The sequence below is a fragment of the Piliocolobus tephrosceles genome, chromosome 5 (assembly GCF_002776525.5).
Source record: "Piliocolobus tephrosceles isolate RC106 chromosome 5, ASM277652v3, whole genome shotgun sequence".
NCBI classification, from domain to species: Eukaryota; Metazoa; Chordata; class Mammalia; order Primates; family Cercopithecidae; genus Piliocolobus; species Piliocolobus tephrosceles.
The window spans coordinates 133,504,416-133,527,844 of record NC_045438.1 but is presented as its reverse complement, the minus strand read 5'-3'; the positions used below and the strand labels follow the sequence as shown (position 1 = coordinate 133,527,844).

At 50.6% G+C, this 23,429-nt stretch overlaps 2 protein-coding genes and 1 pseudogene across 11 annotated transcripts in view; 2 read left to right on the top strand and 1 right to left on the bottom strand.

Moving 5' to 3' along the window:
- The window catches only part of ZNF76 (zinc finger protein 76), a 34,082-nt gene extending 17,242 nt beyond the window's left edge, over positions 1-16,840 (top strand). For 2 of the 8 annotated variants that reach the window (XM_023212595.2, XM_023212596.2), the window contains exons 2-15: positions 289-457; positions 6,662-6,742; positions 6,856-6,933; positions 8,004-8,087; positions 8,179-8,378; positions 11,110-11,226; positions 11,485-11,560; positions 12,119-12,244; positions 12,399-12,578; positions 13,395-13,628; positions 13,722-13,885; positions 14,579-14,743; positions 15,281-15,394; positions 15,997-16,840. In XM_023212595.2, the coding sequence (XP_023068363.2) occupies positions 385-457; positions 6,662-6,742; positions 6,856-6,933; positions 8,004-8,087; positions 8,179-8,378; positions 11,110-11,226; positions 11,485-11,560; positions 12,119-12,244; positions 12,399-12,578; positions 13,395-13,628; positions 13,722-13,885; positions 14,579-14,743; positions 15,281-15,394; positions 15,997-16,101 (1,797 nt within the window). In that variant the 5' untranslated portion in view covers positions 289-384 and the 3' untranslated portion in view covers positions 16,102-16,840. The remainder of the gene's footprint in view (positions 1-288; positions 458-6,661; positions 6,743-6,855; positions 6,934-8,003; positions 8,088-8,178; positions 8,379-11,109; positions 11,227-11,484; positions 11,561-12,118; positions 12,245-12,398; positions 12,579-13,394; positions 13,629-13,721; positions 13,886-14,578; positions 14,744-15,280; positions 15,395-15,996) is intronic. The other 6 variants (XM_023212598.2, XM_023212599.2, XM_023212601.2 and 3 more) reach the window with 4 other exon arrangements.
- LOC111542957 lies at positions 1,174-2,435 on the bottom strand (annotated as a pseudogene). The gene has a single exon (XR_003306886.2). The product of XR_003306886.2 is annotated as a eukaryotic translation initiation factor 3 subunit F-like (transcript).
- A 1,805-nt stretch (positions 16,841-18,645) lies between the features above and the next one.
- The window catches only part of DEF6 (DEF6 guanine nucleotide exchange factor), a 28,168-nt gene continuing 23,384 nt past the window's right edge, over positions 18,646-23,429 (top strand). For both annotated transcript variants that reach the window (XM_023212593.2, XM_023212594.2), the window contains exon 1: positions 18,646-18,800. In XM_023212593.2, coding sequence (XP_023068361.2) covers positions 18,705-18,800 — 96 coding nt within the window. In that variant the 5' untranslated portion in view covers positions 18,646-18,704. The remainder of the gene's footprint in view (positions 18,801-23,429) is intronic.

Sequence of the window (23,429 nt, the reverse complement as noted above, 5' to 3'; positions counted from 1 at the left end):
CCCGGGCGACAGAGAAAGATCCCGCAAAAAAAAAAAAAAAAAAAAAATCAGTGATTTCTTACTTTACGACCAGTTTGATTGGCATGCTTCTCTTCTATGCTCAACTTTTAGAATTCTTAGATAACGTATATTTTGAGCCCTTTTCATAAAAACCAATATAGTTCACTACTTTGAAGAATTCATCTTTTTTCTTCTTGGCTGGCTGGCCTCATGTAACTCCTTCCCTGAGTATCTTTGCAGTAGGAGAAAGCTGATTAACTCATAATGTGGTACTGTTCATTTTCTTAGATTTGTGACCCAGAAGGAAATCTCTGACCTCGGCTGTGGCTCTTGGTGCTGGCCAGAAGCCAACTTCATGTCTGAGTGCACGAGCAGCAGTTTGCCATGGAGAGCTTGGGGCTACAGACGGTGACCCTTAGTGATGGGACAACAGCCTACATCCAGCAAGCTGTCAAAGGTGAGTATTTCTGGAGACCTCAGGATCCTGCCCTGTCCCTCAGCCTCTGGAAAGGAATGTCCGTTTCTAAGAGTCCCACCATCACCTTGCCCTCCCGCCTGCTTACCCTTGTCCACAGCACAACTTGCTCTGCATTAGAATCTCCTGTGGTGCTTGATGAAAAGGGAACTCTAAAATAAAATGCTATAAGTCAGACAATCCCAGTCATAGGAACCAGTACCTCTCAAAGACAGAATTCCTAATATGTATTGAGTAGTTCATAAATATTTCTGGAATGAACACAGTGTTAGTTATGACTCCCTGCTTTTCAGATATCCCCTGTCACAGTTTTTTAGTGCTTTCTAGAAGCAGTTTATCATCTTAATTCAAGTATATTCAAACATTCAAACTACTAAGCATCTACCATGTACAAGATGCTCTTCTAAGCCAGGCATAGTGGCTCATGCCTATAATCCCAGCGCTTAGGAGGCTGAGATGGAAGGATCACTGGAGGCCAGGAGTTGGAGACCAGCCTGGGCAACATAGCGAGACTCAGTCTCTAAAAAAATAATAAAAATAATAATCTGGGTGCAGTGGCATGCACCTTTAGTCTCAGCTATTCAGGAGACTGAGGCAGAAGGATCACTGAAACCCAGGAGTTTGAGGATTCAGTGAACTGTCATTGCACCACTGCACACCAGCCTGGGTGACACAGCAAGATCCCATCTCTAAAAAAATTTTTTTTTTTTTTTTTTTAATTCACAAAAGGTAGGCTATGTTTATTAGAGTCACACACAGTTGACTGTCTCAGTGTGACTCAAGACCACAAAAAACCCATTTCTCCTTCACTTCTGAGTCCTGGGTTTAAGACCTATACCAGCAGGCGTACTGCTTGGGGTCCATTCACAGGTTTACAAGTTTTTCATTGAGGGCAATCTGTGACTGTGTGAGGTTGGCCAGGTAGGTCACCATCAGCAGGTCATTGATGTTGCTGTTGAGCATGGTCTCGAAGTCATCGGGAACTATTTTGGGTACTTGGTTAACCAGGCTCATCAGGAGGCGCCCACAGTATTGTCAGCTGACACCTTTCCAGACAGTACATCCTCTGCATATTGCAGCACTGTGCTCAGGGCATCCTGGATGCGAACTGATGCCCCTCCTACTTGCTGCAAGTCACTTGAGAGTCCAATCACTCTGTTGGGGCTAAAGCAGGTCTTCATGATCAGGTCAACTCGGATGCGTTCAGTGTCATAGTATGCGTATTTCACTGTCAGAGGTGTGAACATCACTCCCATGGTCCTCCCAGGGACACCCATTAAAGTACTGACATAGGCTTTGATGTTCATTCGGCCGTTCTGGAGACTTGTGTCCACAGTGAGATGGATGGGGTTGGGGGCCTCTCAGCTGTAGTACTCATGGATTAGCACAGAGTGCTCTGTGATGTCATGGCCTGTAGCATACCAGCCCAGGATGAGCTCATTTGGAGAAACCTTTTTATGTAGTTCATACATGTTCTTAGCAAATTCCATGTCAACAGCCACTTCATCTTCTGACTCATTGTGTGGCACTGAAAAGCAATTGGTGACCTCCACTGAGTGCTTGTCGACAGTTCCCAACAGGGTCCCGATAACTTGGGCAGCACCCTCATTGCGTCTCTCGTAGCTGTCCACAATGGAGGCCAAAATGACTGGGTGCAGCCTGACCACGCGGCCGCCGGGGAAGGGCCCTGGGAGAGCAGGACCAGGCAGAGCGGGCGCTGGGGTCTGCGCTGGAGCTTGCGCCGAGGCCGGGGTCTGGCCAGGAGCGGCAGTTGTAGCCGCTGCTGCCGCAGGGTCTGAGGATGCGGCTGGAACCACAGCGGGAACCGGAGCCGCAGCCGGTGCTGGCGTTGGGGCTGGGACTGAGACTGAGGCCGATGCTGGTGCCGCCACCGGGGCTGCGGCTGGCGTGGCCGGAGGAGCACTTGCTGATAATACCGGTGTGGCCATCTTGTCGAGAAAGAAGCTAAAAAAATTTTTTTAAAAAAAGATATTCTTCCAGATTCAGAGAGGAACACCCAAGCAGAGATCTCATGCCCTAATCCCCACTAGGGGATGCCAGAATTAAAAATATAGGGCACATAGTTAAATCTGAATTGGACATAACAATGAATACTCTTGTAGGATACGTATGTCCCAAATGTTGTAGGGACATACGTATACTACATACTAGGGACATACATATACCTCATATGAGGGATAGACATATGTAAACATGGGATTAAGCTGGGCTTGGTGGCGTGCACCTGTAGTCTCAGTTACTTGGGAGGTTCAGATGGGAGGATCTCTTGAGGCCAGAAGTTTGAGGTCAGCCTAGACAACAGCAAGACCCCATCTCAAAAAAAGTAGGGGGTGGTAAATACTATAAAATACTAAAATAATACTAAGTTCTAAAAACAAAATGTAGTATTTATCTGAAATTCAGATTTACCTGGGCATCCTGTATTTTATCTGGCAATCCTACCCCCACTCTCAAGGTACTTAAAATCAGGGTAGGTGTGGAGTCAGAATAAAGTGTTTAGGGCAAGGCCTGCAGGCCAGGGACACTCTTCCTTTCTTGCCAGTGTTCTCAGGCAGCCAGATAGCATTCGTGTCTTCCTTGGACAGCACTGGGCAAATGCTGCCTTGTTCCTATTCTTCATTTTGCGTTTTCTGGACTCCATGACTGTCACTGTCCTCATAAAGCATTGTCATTGCAACATTGCCCTCCGTTTCAACACGCTATCAGAATATATTTCCGCTCCTATGTTTACAGATAAGTTGTTTATTGATTTCATTTTAAGTTGTCTGTTTCCTGGTGATGACTAAGGAGGCCCCTTAATCTCATCAGTAAGCTCTTGCCGTATGATAGTCTGTGGGGGGTCCCTTCTGGAAAGGTTTCTTGTCAAGAGCTGTCTGTGACGTGTGGGTTCTTGCTAGCTTCATCTTCTTGAGAATGCAACTTCTCTAGAATACTTTTGAAGCCTGAAACTCTCTGTTTGCAGACTTCCCACTCCAGGTCTTGCCCCTCCAGTGCAGTCTCTGTGGGATGGAAGAACTTAGAACTCTAGCTAGGGTTGTGTTTACTCCTTGGACGCACTTCGTTCCCATGCCTCAGTCTTCCACTGAGAATTAATGGTCAAATGAATGAATAAAAAGCAAGTGACCACACCTGGCCTGAGAGAGCCACTCTTTCCTTATATCTGTCTTTCTTATGTATTTCTTTTATTTCTTTATTGTGTCAGTCTTCCTGGCTGTTCTGTGCCCACTCTGTGGTGTTGCAGTGTGCACTTACACACATGCGCACTCACTCACTCACTCACAACAGATTTTCCCTCTGCTCAGGGTAGAGCTGTCCTTCAGAGACCAGAACCACACTTTCCTGAAAGGCTTCTCTGACTGGTAAGCTCCTCTGAAGCTTTTGACTGAGGCACATTTGTCTCTGTCTGCCAGAAGCCCTAAAATTGTATGAAACTTATCTTTAATTAGGATGAGTATAGAATGTATTATTCAAATACAGCATTTTACAAGTGGAAGAGTGTGCTATTAATAAATGCACTGGGATGGTTCCAGGCAAACTGGGGCATATGGTCACCTCTGTAATGGGATACAAGGCCCTTGTCAGTCAGCTGTTCTCCCCACTGTCTCTCTCCATTGTAGTCTCTAGTTGTTTGAGGAAATAGTAGGCTAAGTTTTTTCTTCAGACAACTCTTCTCAACATTTTGTTTTCTACCTTGAAGTAGTGCCCACTCTGCTGGCAGTAGCTTGCCGATGCTTTCAGAACCCCAAGTACTGATGCCCTTGCCAGGACAGATAAATTGTTAAAATGAGGGTAGCCTACTGCTCTGTGGGTGGGAGGGAAGAAAATGGGTTCCTCTTCCCCCTATCTCAGCTGCCTTTCCTATTTCTTACCTTTATCTCCACCTTACCTGCCTTTGGTTAGTTGTAGGACTGTTAGTTACTGACCCCAAGAAGACTCAGTTTGGGAACAAGTTTGGGGACTCCTCTAAAGGGGAGATGTCAGCAGAGACTTGGACTGGAAGTAACTGTCTTTCCCACGTGAGTGCTCAGTTTCCTAAACCTCAGTCTTCTAAGGAAAGGACAAATCACTTGTCATTAACTTTTTTTTTTTTTTTCTTTCTTTTTTTCTTTTTGTTTTTTGGTTTTTTTTTTTTTTTTGAGACGGAGTCTTACTTACCCTGTCGCCCAGCCTGGAGTGCAGTGGCACCATCTCGGCTCACTGCAACCTCCACCTCCCAGGTTCAAGCGATTCTCCTGCCTCAGCCTCCCGAGTACCTGGTACTACAGGTGTGTGCCACCATGCCTGGTTAATTTTTTTGTATTTTTAGTAGAGACACGGGTTCATCATTTTGGCTAGGCTGGTCTTGAACTCCTGACCTCAGGTTATCTGCCTGCCTCAGCCTCCCAAAGTGCTGGGATTATAGGTGTGAGCCACCACACCCAGCCTAACTTTTTTTTTTTTTTCTTTTTGAGACAGGACCTCACTCTGTCACCCAGGCTGGAGTACGGTGGTACAATCTCAGCTCACCGCAACCTCTGTCTCCTGGGTTCAAGTGATTCTCCTGCCTCAGCCTCCTGAGTAGCTGGGATGACAGGCACCTGCCACTGCACCCAGTTAATTTTTTTGTATTTTTAGTAGAGACAAGATTTCACCATGTTGGCTAGGCTGGTCTCGAACTCCTGTCCTCAGGTAATCTGCTCGCCTCGGCCTCCCAAAGTGCTGGGATTACAGATGTAAGCCACCATGCCCAGCCTTTTTTAAATTTATTTTTTATTTTATTTTTTTTGAGACAGGGTCTTACTCTCTCACCCAGGCTGGACTGCAGTGGCACAATCATGGCTCACTGCAACCTCTGCCTCCTGGGCTCAAGCAATCCTCGCACCTCAGCCTCCCAAGTAACTGGGACCACAGGCATGCACCACTGCACCCAACTAATTTTTGTGTTTTTTGTAGAGACAGGGTTTTGTCACATAGCTCAGGCTGGTCTCAAACTCCTGAGCTCAAGCGATCCACCCACCTTGGCCTCCCAAAGTGCTCGGATTATAGGCATAAGCCACCAAATCTGACCATCATTACCTCTTCAATCTCTCTTTCTTTCCTTTTTCATTTCTCTTCTTCCTTCCCCCTCTCTCAGACTCACTGGACATAAGGAAGGGTCGTCTAGTTCTAATTTAAAGAGCCTTATTAGAAGTGCTTTCCAGTTAGGTAAAAGAAGAGTAATATCTTTGAAATCTGGAGTCTTGTTCATTTTTATGCTGCTTGTTGTGTTACCTTAGGTGATCTAATTTTTTACTAGAAAATTGAAAGGAAAATATCAGAGATCAGTGAAGGAACCATTACTCAACAGTGGCAGTGGAATAAGACCTACATGGACACATAATAGCATAATAGTTGTACTCACATAGTTCTCTATTGCTTTACTTTCCATCTCTTCTAAAATGCATATTGGGCTTATAATAAAAGCTAGAATTTATTGAGGGCTGACCATATATACCTGGCACTCTTCCCAGTCTTTTGTATTCATTAACTTATTTAACCCTAACAGAAACCTTATGAGAAAGACACAGTTTTCAATCCCCATTTTACGAAAAGGAAACTGAGGCACAGAGGTTAGTTAAATAAGCTGTCCAAGATCACACAGCTGTTAAGAAGTAGAGCTGGAATTCAAACTCAGGAGGCCTGGCCCGGTTCCAGAGTCGATTGTTTTTAACCATTAAGCTATATAGCCTGCCTTCACAGGGGCTCCTGGTCTTAGCACACTGTCATAGTGAGGGATGAGGGAATATGTTCTGATTTTGTTAGTTTGAGCTATATCTGAATTTTGACCCATTGGGGCCCATCCAGGTTTAAGGGCCATTAGTTCAAGTCTCAGCAACTTACTGTTAGGTTGGAAGTTTCCACTTGCCTGGGCATGGATAGAAAAATAAATGAAGTTACTCCTCCTGTCAGTAACTGGAAGGGAATCTGTTGGGAAATGATGGGTTCTGGCAAGGCAAGTGTCTTCACCCTTAGTGTCTCAAGACCCAGGCCTAGGGAGATGGAGCAAGGGAACAAGGAAGATGTTACCCATGCTTAGACCTGCAGCCTCATGCCTAGAGACTCAAATAAGCCTCAGCTAAAAACAGGCAGGTGTTTCTTAGCCCTCTTCTGGTCCTGGCCCATTTTTCTCCATTTCCACCCTAACAGGAGAAAAGCTGCTTGAAGGGCAGGTGATCCAGCTCGAGGATGGGACCACTGCATACATTCACCAGGTGACGGTACAGAAAGGTGAGGGCACCCCAACACACCATGCCTTGTGGAGGGAAGCCTGACAGCCCCCACCAAGGGACCCCTCCATGACACTGAGCTCCAGGGAAAAGCAGGCATTGCTCTCGTTACAGAATCTCTCTCCTTTGAGGATGGTCAACCTGTGCAGCTGGAAGATGGCAGCATGGCTTACATACACCGCACACCCAGAGGTAGGGTCACCATCATCACAGCTGGGGAAAGGATGGGAGGCAGGACAGGAGGATGGGGTGGCAGGACTGGAGGATGGGGTGGCACACAACTGGGGTGTAGACATGGGAGCTGTCATCTCCACAGTACACACATGCTCACCTGGAGTAGCAGCCTTGCCCACCTTCCCTGGTGCAGACCATAGGAGCAGCTATGTCTGCCACTGGGAGGTGTGCCTTGGGGATCAGTCACATGGACTTTGATGATGGCCTTGGCTCCAGCACAGCCACAAAGTCTTAGGGCTTTAAATAGGACCTGAGGATATCATCCAAGACCAGGATAAAAAACTAGTATTTAAGAATGAAGCTCCTAAGGTGCTGAAGAATAACAATTTATTCCTTCTGCAGGTAGTTTCTTGAGTGACTGTTGCATGCCTGGCGTTGTGTTAGGTGTAGAGTATACAAGAGAGAACAAAGTCAGACACAGTCCCTGCTCTCCTAGAGTCTAGAGGGGGAAATAGAAGTGAAACAAGCCATCAGTGATGAACTGATCATACAAACAGAGATCAGGCTCAGGGAGGGCTTCTCTGAGGAAGTGATGCTTGGGCTGAGAGGTAAAGAATGAGGTAGACTTAGCCGGGGGAAAAGAGATGGCAGGGAGGGTTCAGTACTTCAGGCAGAAGGAATAGCATGTGCAGGCCTAGAGCTGGGGGGAAGAAAGAACAGCACATTCCAGGAACTGCTAGGAGCTAGAGCCCTGGGAGCAAAGGCAGAATGAGCAGGAGGAAACTGGAGAGAGAAAGACAGGGCTGGCGCACTCTGGGTTTGAGTGTCAGGGTGAGGATTTTGGTCTTTATCATGAGACCAGTGGGAAGCATTTAAACTCTTCAGGCAGTTAAGTGACATGGTCACAATTGTGTCCTGCAAAGATCCCTCTGGATGTTGTGCTGCCTGGAGGGAACTAGAGGGGGTGAGGAGTGACTGATCAGGAGGCTCTTGTGGTCATCTAAGTCAAGATGATCATGGGCCCCTGTCAGGTCCTCAAGGAGCTTGTGAGTTCCCATTTAGTGTACCATAGGAGACCTCGTCCTTAGGTGAGACAGCCCCAGAAGGAGGAACAGCAAGAGTGGATCACAAAGTGAAGGACCATGAGAAATTGGATGCTGAAACCCTCCTTGGTATATGTATCTCTCATTAACTTAAAGGTAGGGTCCCAGCTGTATCTCTTCCCCTTGTGTGGCATCAGGGCTAACCGCGTGTTCCCTGCAGAAGGCTATGACCCCAGCACCCTGGAAGCCGTCCAGCTGGAAGATGGCTCCACTGCCTACATTCATCACCCTGTGGCTGTGCCATCGGAGAGCACCATCCTGGCCGTACAGACAGAGGTGGGCTTGGAGGACCTGGCAGCAGAGGATGATGAGGGCTTCAATGCAGACACAGTGGTGGCCCTAGAGCAGTATGCCAGCAAGGTGAGCATGCAGAGCCTGACACAGTCTGTCACTCTCTAGACAACGGGGCCTTGCCTGTGCACTGCCTCTTGGCCCTGCCAGAACTTCGCCTCTTAAGAGGATAAGGGCAGCCCTATGCTTGGGCACCATGTAGGATATTCCCTTTGCCCCTCCACCCCAGCTCCCCCAACTCACCTGTCACACATCATTGTCTAGGGCATGCAACACAGCCTGGCCTGGCTGCTGACAGCTGTTTACGCTCACTTTTGTTTACGCTGTCTCTGCAGAGGGAAGGCTGCCATAAGAAGCAGTGACATCCTTATGCTGGGGAGTTAGGCATAGTTTCACTTTGGCTGCTGTAGTAATCCTCTGCACTAGCTGGGAAAGCCCTGCCAGTGCCTTGTATGAGCTTTCTAGTCCACTGAGGTAATTGTATTTATTTCTTCTCTGTGACTCACTTAGTCATTTGGAAAATTAACCTCAGTGGGCTATGACAAGGGCATGTGCAACAGAACAGCTGGGATTCCTGGATTATGAGGCCCACACAGTAGCTCAGCTGGAAAGGATAAGGGTCCTGGCTCTGCAAATACCAGTTAGTCCAAGTTCTTTCTGCCGGAACCATGGTCCTGCCTGTGGGGAAAAGGGTACAGAGATCTCTGAGCTTTCCAAACCAGGGTATTCCCTTCCTGGAATGACTGCAGAGCCTCAGGCAGAATGTGCCAGGGTTTCCTGCATGTTCCTTCCTTCCAGCAGTTTTACCCGAAGATGGGGGAAGTTTTTATTTATAATGAAACCAGTGTGGCTGAATGGTGGGGGAAAAAAGGAAGTCCTTAGGTCTTTTCAAAATGAAGCACAGGCTAGGTGCAGAGGCTCACACATGTAATCCCAGCACTTTGGGAGGCTGAGGCAGGTGGATCGCTTGAGTCCAATCTGGGCAGCATGGCGAAACCTCATCTCTACAAAAAAAAATACAAAAACAAATTAGCGGCCGGGCGCGGTGGCTCAAGCCTGTAATCCCAGCACTTTGGGAGGCCGAGACGGGCGGATCACAAGGTCAGGAGATCAAGACCATCCTGGCTAACACAGTGAAACCCGTCTCTACTAAAAAATACAAAAAAGTAGCCGGGCGAGGTGGTAGGCGCCTGTAGTCCCAGCTACTTGGGAGGCTAAGGCAGGAGAATGCCGTAAACCCGGGAGGCGGAGCTTGCAGTGAGCCGAGATCCGGCCACTGCACTCCAGCCTGGGCGACAGAGCGAGACTCCGTCTCAAAAAAAAAAAAAAAACAAATTAGCTGGGCATGGTGGTGCCCACCTGTGGTCCCAGCTACTGGGAAGTGGAGGTGGGCGGATCAGGAGGCGGTGATTGCAGTGAGCTGAGATTGTCCCACTGCACTCCAGCCTGGGCAACAGAGGGAGACCCTATCAAAAAAAAAAAAAAAAAAAAGAAGCAGCAGCAGCAGCAGCACAAAACTTTACATCAGGCTACGTTCACTCCCACCCCAGTTCCCTGAGGTATATTTTTAGAGACCAAATGTGAGATTCGATGTTGATGTAAAGAGAAGTGGGTTTTATTTAACTCATGAGCCCTGAGATCTGTGCTTGCTCTACTACTACCTAGTCCAAACTTGGGTGAGTCCCTCCTCTCGCAGACCTCAGCTTATTCCTAATGTGATGAGATGGGACAAGATGATCTCAGAGGTCACTTCCATCCCCAATGTTCCTTGATTCCCGTGATTACCCCAGGAGCTAGTGAGACATGGAATGAAATCCAAGTGCCTGTGTGGGTTAGCCCGCCAAGCAGGTCTGGCCACCTCTGACCCTACCCTCTACCCAGAAGCTGCTTAAGTGTCCATGAAACTCGCAGCTGCTTGAGCCCGTGAGCTGGAGCCTAACTAGACAGACCTTGCCATGAATTTGGTTGTTACCCCTGTGTCACCTGCTCACCATGACTTGCAGAGTTCAGTTTCAGGAGCTCCTGGAAAGACCAGAGTGTGATTCTGACACATTCCAGAAAGAAAGACTAAGGGACACCAGGACCCTGCCCTGGCAAGCAGAAGAGCAATAAGGGCTCTTTGCATCCAGGGAGTGGTGTGAAATGAGTGGTTTTAGCAATATCCCCAGAAGAGGAGACAAAAGGGGAGGACTTGTCAGCTGGGTGCTATCATTAGAGCTGACATTTCTGGTGGGAACTGCAGCACTCCCCTGGGTGCTTCTGGTCGTGGCCACCTCACTCTAGGCCCCATGTCCTATCAGATGAACCTGGGTGAGCTCATCTCCACAGCAAGCCCCCTTGTTTATGTACTTTTTAAGCACTAGTTTCGTGCCAGGAGGAAGGGGACCCCTCCCATCAGAAGATGAAGGTCTGGAGAGTTGCAGGCTCCTAGGTGTGTGTACTAAGAAGGAGGGTTTCTGGCACTTGGCCCAGTTCAAGCATGGCCATTCAGACAACCTCCCTTTCCACCTTACCTAGCTGTCTATGTGATAGCCTTTCTTCAATAGCTGTCACAGCCACTATAACCTGTAGGTCTCCCTTTATCCCATCAGAGATGGGTGGTGACTCCCCATGCCTACCGTGTTTCTTCTGTAGCATGCCCCAGCATCTGTTCCTTGTCTGTCTAGATATGTTCTTCTGCCCCAGAAGCCCCTGACAGGCTTAACCCTGCCTGTTGGGTCTTAAGCTGCCAGCAGGGCCCTGTGTCCCACCTTCTTCACTAGGGAGAATACATATAGGGATCTCAAGATTTTTCCCCCAGGTTCTTCATGACAGCCAGATTCCGCATAGTGGAAAAGGACAGCAAGTTGGAGACAGAGCATTCCGCTGTGGCTACAAGGGCTGTGGGCGTCTCTACACCACTGCTCATCACTTAAAGGTAAGGTTGCTGGTAGACAGCCATCAGCTCTGCAGTCTTCCCTTCCAGGCTGTAATTCTACCTTTCTGCTTTGATTGGAATTGGTCCCTGCCCTCAAGTTGCTGGAGGGAAGAAATGAGGGTACACAGGAATGTCAGCACAGAGCGTTTGACACACATGAATGGTACAGGAGGGAAGAGAATCAGGGTCCTAAAGAAAACCAAAGAACCCAGGTCATACCCTTGCTCCTCTGAATTATGTGATCGCTTGTCCTCACAGGTGCATGAACGAGCTCATACAGGTGACCGTCCATACAGATGTGACTTCCCCAGCTGTGGAAAGGCCTTTGCCACAGGTAACCTGCCTGGTGGGCTGCTTCCAGTTGAGGGTGGAGGGTTCTAGTTCTGTTTGGGATCTCTGTGAAGGGAACCCAACAGCAGGCTGCTTTCCTGGAGAAACAACGTCAGAGTACTCTGACTTGCAGGGTGCTCTCTCTGGAGGAAACCTTGTTACGGGAGTGAAAGGCAGCATGGTTCAGGCCAGCAGAAGGAGCCTGGAGGGTTGGTGGAGAGACCCAGCCTCTTGTGTCAGCTCTGATGCCAACCAGCTGTGGATTATTGGGTGGGCCATTGCATCTCTCTGGGCTTATTTTCCCTTCTGTGAAACTAGGACCTTTAGTCACGAGTCCTCTTAAGTTTCTTTCACGCTCATGTTCTGGTGTGGCTCCAGCTGCACCTGGAGAGGGAAGCAGGGCAGAGTGGACTTTTCCAGCCCCTGCCCAGGCACGGGTGGGACAGAGGCAGACATGGGTTTCTTGAGCCAAAGGAGATGGAGAGCCTGTGCGTGAGGTGGACGGTGGAGGATGACACCCCACTGGGTGCTCATCTCACCCCTCCCTGCAACATGTGGACAGGCTATGGACTGAAGAGCCACGTTCGTACCCACACTGGTGAGAAACCATACAAGTGCCCAGAGGAGCTGTGCAGCAAGGCCTTCAAGACCTCAGGAGACCTGCAGAAGCATGTCCGTACCCACACTGGTATGCTGGGCCCTGCCCACTCCAACCCCATTCCCTGGGCAAAAGGAATTCAGCTTGCCTTTCAGACTTAGACCTGGAGCCTGGTGCCATCCCCTGCTTGCTCAGGCATGGCCCTCTTTCCCACACCCCTCCTCACATCCCACCATTTGCATAGGTGAACGCCCGTTCCGGTGTCCTTTTGAGGGCTGTGGCCGCTCCTTCACCACGTCCAACATCCGCAAGGTACATGTGCGCACCCACACAGGCGAGAGGCCCTACACCTGCCCGGAGCCCCACTGTGGCCGCGGCTTCACCAGCGCCACCAACTATAAGAATCATGTGCGCATCCACACAGGTGGGCTAGCTGGCATGTGAGGACTACCCTCATTCAGACCCCAACCCCTCTACTGTAGTCTTCCCATCTAAGACACATTCCCAACTCCCAGCCCGGAACCCTTCTGTGCCAGCCATTCCAGGCTGGTGTGGGGGTGGGGTTTCTCCAGAACAACTCCACTTGCAGTGAGCAGTTCCTCCATTTCCAGTTAGGTCCAATCTGAAAGATATTGCCAGTCCTCTCTGGGGTCCCTCAGCTCTCTACCACCCCTCTACACCCACCCTGAACTCTCCAACTCTGACTGAGCTCCTGAAAAGAGGCCAGGGTCAGGAATGGTGGGGAAGAAGCAGAGTGAACTGTCGCCTTCAACTCCTCACCTTATCGGCCGTCCATGACTCCTGTGTATCCTCACCCTCCCCAGTGTTGTGTGCCTTCGTCCAGCTTTCCATGTTGTCTCTCAGCATGTGTGTCCCCTCTTGCCCATCACAACTGATACTTCAGTCATCCTTGCCTCTTGCCTCTGCTGTTCACCACTCTCAACCTCCCAACCTCAACCTTATAAGCCCCAGTGCCCCCACCAGCCCCTTCACTAGCCCCAGCCTTGCCCTGTCCCCCATTTCCTTTCCACCTTGTCTCTGGATTCAGTGGTTCAACACTCTTGTCCTCTCTGTGTTCCACTGGCCATCTTCCCCAACCCTGTCCATTCAGAGTCTCAGGTCTCAGTCCCTCTCCCTCCCTCTGGCTCTCCCTTCACCAACCCTGTCCCTTACCCCTGTCCCCTTAGTTTCCCCCTTGCCAGCCCTAGTTCCCACCCCCCTCACAGCCCAGTGTCCCCAGGGGAGAAGCCATACGTTTGCACGGTGCCAGGCTGCGGGAAACGCTTCACCGAGTACTCAAGCTTGTATAAGCACCACGTGGTGCACACACACTGCAAGCCCTACACCTGCAGCACCTGCGGCAAGACCTACCGCCAGACCTCCACCTTGGCCATGCACAAGCGCAGCGCCCACGGTGAGCTGGAGGCCACGGAGGAGAGCGAGCAGGCCCTCTATGAGCAGCAGCAGCTTGAGGGTAAGGGGAGTGGGCAGGGAGTGAGAGTGGGGACAAGCCAGGCCTCCCCATGGCATCTGGTAGCAGGTGTCAGCTTTGGCTCTCCTCTCCCAGCCGCCTCTGCAGCCGAGGAGAGCGCGCCACCCAAACGACCCCGGATAGCTTACCTTTCGGAGGTGAAGGAAGAGAGTGATGACATCCCAGCCCAAGTGGCCATGGTGACCGAAGAAGATGGGGCCCCCCAGGTGGCTCTGATCACTCAGGATGGTGCCCAGCAGGTACAGGCCCTGGAGTACAGAGGTGCCACACTAGCTGGCACTCTCCACTCTCTCTGGGGACTCTGGGAGCCTTGAAGTTCTGACAGCCCCACTGCCACCCAGCTTCCTGTTTCAGTTTTATAGACCTCAGAAGCTGAGGCTGAGGGGACCACATCTTGTAGCACAACCTCTCCTCCTGTGCTTCCAGCTCAGTCTCTGGGGCTTCTGGAACACACTTAGTAGTTTCTCTTTTTACTTGGAGGCTGACAGGTCCTGTTCATCTGAACAGGACATGGGATGTCCTTCTCGAGAGAGGCATGTGCGTATAGCAGCCAGAACATGGTATGGGGTCTGAAAGCCTGGGGTCTGGTCCTACCAGTGTACTAGCCAGCTGCATAACCTGACCCTTGTCAGTACCCTTGTTAGAAAGTGCATCTATGCTTTCTAGAGTTGTTAGGACACAATCAGGTGGCGCATACAACAAGGCCCGGAGGCAAAATGGTGATAAATAGAAGTAGGCAGTGGAATTCTTCTAGTGTGGCCTCTCTTTGCAGCCTTGGACCCATTTTGTTTGCCTGTCACCCATCCCTTCCACCACTGTGACATGAAACTAATAAGCTGACCTTGTCTGGGAGAGCAGGTATATCTTCCTTAGGGACTTTCAGACAACCCTCCACTGATACTGCCAGCTCATCTTCCCCCTCCTGTTGGCAGGTCAGCCTGTCCCCGGAAGACCTCCAGGCCCTGGGGAGTGCCATCAGTATGGTCACCCAGCACAGCAGCACCACTCTCACCATCCCCAGTCATGATGCCGACCTGGCCACATCTGGCACACATACAGTCACCATGGTCAGCGCCGATGGCACCCAGACGCAGCCCGTATGACCAGGGGGTTTGCTTGGGGTTTCTTATTTTGTCATTCCTTTCCATGGGGTGGGCATTAAAGTGCACTCTAAACTAGTCAAGCTTTCTTACCAGGACAAAGATTCCCCACTAAAAAAGGGGTCTTCCCCACAGTTCCTGGGCCATGAGCAGCTCTCATCTTTAAAAGCAGTTGAATGGAGGTTAAGAGACACTTTGTACATCTCAATTCAACCCTGACTTGTTTTGCAACCTTAGGCAAATCACTTTTCCGTGGACTTCTGTCCATTTTCAAGTGAGAGGATTAAAATATCTCTGGAATTTTTTATAGCTCTGTCCTGTGATTCAAAATCCCTAAATTAAATTGGGCTCTAAGTTGGGAGGAAACCCAGCCTTACTTAGATCTGAGCCTCAGGCTAATTAATCTGACCCATATGGTTTTATCCATTCTCTTCTGGGTTGTTCCCAGCACCTTAATTGGAGGGATGTTTATTTGGATCGTGGGAAGGGAGAGTATACTGCAGGTGGAATGGAAGACCTCCTTTTGCCTTTTAGGTCACAATCATTACCTCTGGGGCTGTGGTGGCTGAGGACTCAAGTGTAGCATCTCTTCGTCATCAACAGGTGGCACTGTTGGCCACAGCCAACGGAACGCACATTGCAGTGCAAGTGAGTAGAGATCTGGGAGGAAAGGGTATCCCACGGCCAGAGAAGGCAACAAGGAATAAAGGGGAATTAGATGAGGATCTTGAAGAGAAGGGCATCTGACTCAAAAAGAGCCCATTTCAGAGGACAGATCCCTTCCCTCCTGCATCCATGCATCTGTCTCAGGCTCGCTCTTGGCTGAGGCAGAATGTTGAAGCCTCTTCTGGCCTTCAGGATAACTCCGATGGCAGTCTACCTGTGGTCCAAGTCCTTCATCTCTTTGTGTCTCTATTTCTTCATCTGAAAATTGAGGAGGCTGAAGTAGATGATCACCACGGTTCTCTTCAGCCAGTCCTTCTTCCGTGAGCAAGCTGGTCTCTCTGACCTTGACTATTCCAGGGCCCGCTGGCCATGCCTAGCCTAATAGGACTCTTCATCCGTGAACTTCACGTTTATTGGAGCCCTACTAAGTGCTGAGCGTGTGGCACTGGATAGATGGGGGAGAGCAAAAAAAAAAAAGTAGGCCACATACTACTAACACTGAAACTAACACATACTACTAACACTAACACTACTAGCAGGGAGGGTCTCACTCTCTCCTTCCTTCTGCACCCCCTTCCCCACAGCTGGAGGAACAGCAGACCTTAGAGGAGGCCATCAGTGTGGCCACCGTGGCCATGCAGCAAGGGGCCGTGACCCTGGAGACAACAGTGTCGGAGAGTGGCTGCTGAGTCCAAGAGGGCTGGGTCTCACACCATGCTGGAGGAAGTGCCATGCTGCATGGCCACTCTTGCCCCCAAGGGCCCAAGCTGTGGCTGACACATGGAAGGTGGCCACATAGGTCTATGGGGTGAGAAGACAGCAAGAAAATGGCCTAACTGAAGGGAATGGGGACCCTGCCCAAGATGGAGGCCAGGCAGCTGGAATCAGGGGAGTGCATCATCCTCGGGAGCTGACAACAAACCAGGCTACACCAGGGTGCCCTCCTCTCAAAATCAGCTGGGCACCCGCTCTCCTAAAGAACACCCTTCTGGCCCTCAGTCTGCTCTCCTTCTCAGGTAGAGATTGGGGCTGCTATGGGAACTGGTCCTCTTAGGGGAGAGCCACAGACAGCTCTTCAGCCCAGTAGCAGCAGAGCAGGCCCTGTCCTGCCCTCCCAGCAATAACCACCTTCCTGGAGGCCAGCTGAGATGCCTGGCTACTTGGCACCAGGGACTTCCTGACACCACAGTCAATTAATTCCTCAGGGGCCTGTGGCTGAAGAAAAGGTGCCCAGCCCCCGCCACTCCTCAGCTGCCCCCCAACCTCTCTATGGCAGAGAGGTAGGGAGTGGCCCTGTACATAGACTGCTGGGGATTGGGTTTAATTTGTTTTGTTTTTTTTAAAATTCCATTTTGATAATTTTTTTCCTGCTCTGGGTGGTGGTGGCACATGGATGAATGAGTATTTAATAAAAGTTCCAAATTTCCACCTGGGTCCCTCCATCCTTTCAGCTCTAGGCCTGGGTGGCAGGGTTGGTCAAGTCAGGCTCTCAGCCCTGTCTCCCTGGCACAAACCCTACTCAGCCTTGGTGCCAGAATGGTGGGGCTGGCCTGCCAGGGACACAGATGGGAAGGAAGTCCAGTATAAAATAAAGCCCTGAGGAGCTGCTGGTGGCTTCTTGCCCACAGCTGAGCAGGTGGGCTCCAGGGTGGCCAAACAGGACCAGGATGACCGCTGCTTCCAGGCTCTGGCTGAATCTTGGGCCTCAGGTGATTAATCTGGAGGAACTCTTTTCCTGCCTTTTCTTATGGAATTTAGAGCCCCTCCAACCCAGCCACCCCCAAATCACACAGTCAGCTTCTCCAAGAGGGCAAAGCCCCAGGTTAGAGTGAGGCTGGGGGCACCTTTGCCAAGGTCACTGAGGTTCAAGGAGCAGAGTCTGATGCCTGTGGAGCTGAAGTCTTGGCTCTATTACGCAGCTCTGTGGGTGCCCACCTAGGTATCTGGGACTGTGCTATTGGATTTCAAAGCCACAACCACGCCCCAAAAGTGAGTTGGTGAGACCAGATCAGCTTTGGCGGGAGGAAGGGATACAGGGGAAGACACTTGATGGGAAGAAGCTCTGGGTTTGACTCTACCTAGAAAGGAACATTGCAGGGATTAGAGGTGCCTCTTTTCCTCTCTCTGCTCTGATGGATATGCCCCAACCCCTTCCTGCCTCCTAGGATTGGAACCCCCTCCTCTGATCCAGGCATCCTCTCCTAGGATGCCTAGAAAGCTCCCATTTACTCTTGCTACTAGCTCCTTGGGAGGAGAGGGGCAGGGGCATGCTTCCAGGCAGGGAGTATTCTCAGAACCTTACTTGGAGGGATGTTTATTTGGATTGGGGGGTAAGGGGAAGTGTCTCAGAATTGGCCTGAGCAGATGTTTTCAACATCTGTGACCACCATTCCTGGTGTGGGTGTGTCCCAGTCCTTTTGGACACTGGATCTGAAGAAATGGAAGCACTGACGTGGAGGTCCCTGAATCCCAAGCCTGCTGCTGCTGGGACCCTTAAAGTTGAGGTGCACCACAAGGCTCACCCCCATGTCTTCCCGAAAGTCCCCAGTGTCTTCAGGGCCTCTGGGGCTACAGTGGTCAGTGCTCAGAGTACTGTTTAGAGCCAATGCTGAGGGAACAGGGAGTCAGCAAGTCAAGTGCCACATCCTGACCTGGAGAGGTGCCCTGGCCCAATTCCTTCTCCAGCTTTGTGATATTGCCTTTGTTTCCTTCCACTTGGATGGAGTCCCGCCACCGTGGTAATATTAAGTAGCACCAAAAGCTCTACCCAGAGCCTACTATGTGCTTTACGTCCATTCTCAGACATTCTTAACAACACGGAGGCATTTTTCCTGCTTTACCAATGAGGAAACTGCTCAAGGAGATTAAGTAACTTACCCAAGGCCTCCTATGTGGAACTAGGACTGGACCTTTAGTCTGTCTGACTCCAATATCAGGATGAGCTTGCTTTTTTCCTCAGCAAGCTGCCTCTGGGAGCCCCAAAAGGCTCCAGAAGGCTCCAGGACTGAGGAGGCTTCTAAAAGGGCCTCACATGCCCCAGGAGCCAGGTAGATACAGAACAAGGGTTCCCACTCTCAGAGAGTTGGTCCCCAGTTCCCATGCAGGGAGTGGAGCTTCTGAGCACTGCCAGAGCAACAGGCAGGGTTCTTGCCAGCTCGGAGCCTCACAGAGTGAGCAGGCAGGTGGAGCTCTCGCTCCACCGCGGCCCCTCTGCGGTCTCTGCAGCCGTTTGCATTTCCTGAAACCGGATCTTGGTGTCAGAGCCGCCCCCAGCCGGGCGGGCGCCTCAGCCATGGCCCTGCGCAAGGAACTGCTCAAGTCCATCTGGTACGCCTTTACCGCGCTGGATGTGGAGAAGAGCGGCAAAGTCTCCAAGTCCCAGCTCAAGGTGAGGGGCACCCGGGGCCCAGGGGAGGAGGGCAGATGCACCACACCAGCCCTTGCCGCCTGGGAGCCAGGTGTGGACACTGTGCCACTCCAGGGGCACCCAGCCATCCACCATCCCGGGCTTGGGGTCAGGGGGTTGGTCTTGGATAACTGGGCCAACATAGCCTGGTCGATGCTGCTGCCCACCCTCCAGAGACCTAGTGAAGTGTGTGCAGAAACCTTGCGCAGAACTGGGCCCCACAACTGGAGGCCAGGGGGTTCTGAGGGCCATCATGGGGTTCTGAGGGCCAGGAGCCAGGCCACATCCCAGACTCCATGTGATGAGCACACACATCTCCACAGAGTCATGCTTGGGCACGCAGTCTGCTCTTTCTTGCCGCTTCCTCCTGACTTTCAAGAGAAACAGTTAGCCAGTACTTGGCAGTCATTTCCTTTGGAGCTGAGAGAAGCATAAAGGGGCCGCCCCCAGTCCCAAACCAGTCTGGCCTGTCTAACCTTGCCCTCCAGGTGGAAAAGAGCTGTGGAGTGGGTGAGGACTGAGGACCCTGTTATACTGCTACCCAGCTCACCCCCCCATCCCCTACACATACCAGGTTGGTAAACTTACCTTAGGCCTTGAGACCTCAGGTAGGGAAGGGGTGGAATCTAAGCCCAGGAAAATCCCCATCAGTGATTGTCCTAAAGTCAATCATCTGGCCTAGACAATTCTGGAAGGCCGAGGAGTTTTTCTCTTTCTTCCTCTAGTCATCCATTAGTGCTGCCTTCCCTACCCTAGTTAGTGGGGAGGAAGCAAGGCCCTCAGCCACTAGAATCAGTGAACGCTGGGGGAAAGGAGCAAGGTAGGCCTCAGCTCTCTTGGACCTGCCATAGGGGTGCCTTCATTCACTCTGCAAGTACTTGAGTGCCCCTCGTGAGGCTCTGTGCCTGGCATGTGGCTAGGCACTAAACTCCTGGTGTCTCCCTACCCTATCCTCCAAAGGAGACGTGTGTGTCTCAAGGAAACCTCCATTCTTAATGACTGAGGTAGAGGGTGCCTGGGAGATGAATGGGACAGAATAGTTACTGTGCCCCACCACAGTTCTAACCCCCTACTTTACTGAACTTGGACGCGAGGAACTTGAATATCCCAGACTTGAATATACAGAACGAGGGTTCCCGCTCTCAGCGAGTTGGTCCCCAGTTCCCATGCAGGGAGTGGAGCTTCTGAGCACTGCCAGAGCAACTGGCAGGGTTCTTGCCTGTTGAATATCCCAGACTGGTCCTATGTTACAATTCCTTACCTGGATTTGCGAGCATCTAATAGATGATTTCACTCCCCCGGGAAGGAGAGCCCACTACCATCTTTTGTCACCTGGGGAGAACCTCCTAACAGGCAGATTCTTCCTTACATCCTATTTAAATCTCTTGTATTGCAGATCATGTCATTTGGTTGGATTCTCAGTATAAATGTGAAAAAGTCAATCATCCAAAATCCATTTCTGCAAACTCTGTATCCCACCCCTATCTCCCACCCTGCCCCTTTAATGTCTTGCCAGACAATACCAGCCCCCATGGCTCTTTGCTTCCAGGGTAACATTTTTCACCACTGTATTACCTGTGGCCCCGAAACCTCTCCAGGCTCTCTCTGCCCTTCACATATGGAAGGTACAGCCTTTAACTGGCTCCCCTTTCCCTGGTGCCATCAGCCAGTAAAACTTCCTAGCTTGAGCCTCTGTCTTGCCCTCTATAAGGGCCAGTACCCACTCCCTCACCCCCACAGGTTGCATATTTCGAGGGAAATACTCCATGGAGAGCTTGCATGCTTGAACTGTCCACTGTCTGTACCTCATCACAGCTCATATTGAGCCTACTGCCAGCAACATCTGTAGTCACACAGGATCAATGATAGAGTTCACTCCTACTTGACAGAAAACTTGTCCACTCTGGAAGCCTGAGCTAACAGTGGGAGTCTCAGGTGCCAAGTGGGGGTGGGGCAGAAATGGCAGGGCTCCGTTCAAGCCCATAATAGTGAATATTGGAAGGGGAGGAAGTAGTGATAGTGTCGAGGGGTGGGGATTCCAGCAAAGCAAAGGAGTAATAGAGAAGTGGTCAAAAGGCAAAGGAGGAAGCAGACGAGAGAGTTATACAAGCAGGGCCCACCTCTCCCCTGAAAAGACTGGGGGCTGAGGGAAAAGACCTTGGAGTCAATCTGGTTTTTTGTTGTTGTTGTTTTAGAGATGAGATCTTGCTCTGTCACTCGTGCTGGGTACAGTGGTGCAATCATAGCTCACTACAGCCTCAAACTCCTGGGTTTAAGCGATCTTCCTGCTTCAGCCTCCTGAGTAGCCGGGACTACAGGCACGTGCCACCATGCCTCGCTAATTTTTTTATTTTTTATTTTTTAGAGCCTGAGTCTGATTATGTTGCCCCGGCTGGTTTCAAACTTCTGGCCTCAAGTGATCCTCCGGCTTCTGCCTCCTGAGTAGCTGGAATTATAGTCTTGAGCCACCTCACTGGGCTAGTTACTAAAACCATCTCTAGCCTTAGGGTCCTGGGTTGGGACCTGGCGGGAGACCTGCACTAGCCCAGGGCAAGATGTGTCGGTGGGTGACATTTGCCACTTCTCCTCTAATGTGTTGGTAGAGGGGGCTCCCAGTGGCTGTCCTGGGCAAACCCATGACGAGGCCAGAGGGTAGGAGGAAGAACAGCACGTCCTCTGAGAAAAGCCCAAGGAGTGGGGTTGTTTCTCCTGGAGAAGAGAAGGCTTGAGGGAAAAAACAGATACTTCTTCCTGTCTTTGAATTCTTGAAGAAAGCACAATGGCTTCGTCCAGTTGGGTTGAGAACAGAGAAAGTATACCAATAGGAACGGCACTCCTGCTCAGGATGGATTTAGGTTGAACACAAAACTTCCCAGGAGTTGAGGGCTGTGAGTTTTTGCAAGGTTCCAGAACCACCTCTAAAAACATTTAGAAGGTAGCCATCCTGACAGAGGGCTGTAAAGAGGGGAGCCCTTGGGAATGATGTGTGACCTACTGACCACACCCTCTTCCCCAGGGGAGCAGTTTTGATTTCAGGACTAGTGGAGGATCAGCTGATAATTTGGCCTCCTTCCCCCCTGACTATCAGGCAGTGGGGTGAAGGGGTATGTAGATGGAGCAGTGTGTCTCTGGTTTGATGAGGATCTTAAGGAGGCACCAGGCCTACCACTTCCTCCTTGACTGACAGGAGCTGGGGGAAGGGAGGGAGGGTAGACAGGGTCCTTCCAGTCTCCTGCACCTCCAGCTGACATTCAGAGCATTCCTGGAGCCCAGAGTGAGACTCTTGCCCACTGAGAGTCAATGAGCTTCAGGTTTTGCCTCCTCTGGAGGGGGACAACCACCTTCTCCTTAGTGGAGGAAAAGTTAAGAACAGCTCCAGTCCAAAAACCTGCTAGCTAGGATCATCAGCTTTGTCCTGACCCCTGTGTGCTACTGGTCTCTCCAGGCTAGGATTTGTGAGTAGGGAAGGGAGGATGATTTAATGATGTGCAGAGCACTTGACTCAGAACCACACAGGCTTGGATCTGTACTGTTCCCCATCTGAGTGACTTTAAGCAAGTCACTGTCTGTCTGCAGTTTCTCATCTATAAACCAGGGGGTTGATCACCAAGTCATCCAGCCAGCCTACAAAAATAAAGAATAAATTCTGTACCTCAAATAGGTAAAATTGGTCTGTGATACAGCCTCTCCTTTCCCTTAACTGGGCCTCTGTCTCCTTTGACGCCCACACCCAACCCCTTCAGCCCCCTCTCAGAAGGTGGCACAGCTAATCCAAAGATTCTCACCTTTTAAAATTTCCAGTGTTACTCCATGATAGTAGTTATGCTTTTCTAGTAACTCACTAGAATACATTTGGTAACTCTTAAAAGGAGCTGTGTCCTTTTTTTTTTTTTTTTTGAGACAGAGTCTTGCTCTGTCACCCAGGTTGGAGTGCAGTGGCGCGATCTTGGCTCACTGCAACCTCCACCTCCCAGGTTCAAGTGATTCTCCTGCCTCAGCCTCCCAAGTAGCTGGAATCACAGGTGCCCACCACCACGCCCAGCTAATTTTTGTATTTTTAGTAGAGCCAGGATTTCGCCATGTTGGCAGGCTGGTCTTGAACTCCTGACCTCAGGTGATCCGCCTGCCTTGGCCTCCCAAAGTGCTGCGATTACAGGCATGAGCCACTGCACCTGGCTGGATCTGTGTCTTTTAAAAGGGTCACTTGGAACCTAGATTCATTTAAAGACCTTGCTGGGCACCGTGGCTCACACCTGTAATCCCAGCACTTTGGGAGGCCATGGCAAAATAATCACTTGAGTCCAGGAGTTTGAGTCCAGCCCTGGCAACATAGCAAGACCCCAACTCTACAAAAAACGAAAAATTTAGGCATGATGGCGCGTGCCTATAGTCCCTGCTACTCCGGAGGCTGAGGTGGAAGGATCGCTTGAGTGGGAGAGGTCAAGGCTGCAGTGGTCCGTGGTTACACCACTGCATTCCAGCCTGGGCAGTAGAGTGAGATTCTTTCTTTAAAAAAAGTCAATTTAGGAGCGAAATCTTTCTGAAATCGTTGCTGGGTGCTTTTATGGATTCCCAAACCCTGGGGATCCTGAAGGCTGGAAACTACAGAAT